Source organism: Penaeus monodon, chromosome 23 (assembly GCF_015228065.2).
Source record: "Penaeus monodon isolate SGIC_2016 chromosome 23, NSTDA_Pmon_1, whole genome shotgun sequence".
In the NCBI taxonomy this organism is placed as follows: Eukaryota; Metazoa; Arthropoda; class Malacostraca; order Decapoda; family Penaeidae; genus Penaeus; species Penaeus monodon.
Window position 1 is genome coordinate 7,480,946 of NC_051408.1, and position 485 is coordinate 7,481,430.

The window sequence follows — 485 nt, forward strand, 5'->3', positions numbered from 1 at the left end:
CTGCATTACCTGGGAAAGGTGGCGTTATGAACATCATTTGGGTCACGTGATGTCTTGGTGTTCAGAGGCTGAATTATCACACGGCTAATGAAATCCTCGTCCTCGCATACAAGATTGCACAGGTCCTCGTCGTTTGCCATTGCAGCTAAAAGATACGACTTGAATGTATACTCATAGACATACATGCAAGGGTACACACAAAGGTGTTAGGTAGATAACTTGGGGCACTGAAGTCCTTGAGGCGTAATTCATATTTTGGGGGTCTTGATTTTAAAAAATATATACTTATTTGAACTTCAAGACTTCTTTACTAATACAGCAAAGCTAAAATCAACCAGATTCAACGAAAAATATCTTAAGTTCTTTTAGTCCATATTGACTAAATAATACGTTTCTCATTTGAAAATATTATCAAACTAAATCATTTATATTTTTTTCCTAGTAAATAAGTGTCCGATTTTCTTTTGTTCACGCCTAGCTACGAC

At 36.3% G+C, this 485-nt stretch overlaps 1 protein-coding gene across 1 annotated transcript in view; it reads right to left on the reverse strand.

Annotated features, from left to right (window-relative positions):
- LOC119588344 overlaps positions 1–485 on the reverse strand; it is a 2,588-nt gene that overhangs the window by 1,756 nt on the left and 347 nt on the right. Inside the window, exon 2 of the mRNA XM_037937030.1 lies at positions 10–145. Within this exon, the coding sequence (XP_037792958.1) occupies positions 10–140 (131 nt within the window). The 5' untranslated portion in view covers positions 141–145. The remainder of the gene's footprint in view (positions 1–9; positions 146–485) is intronic.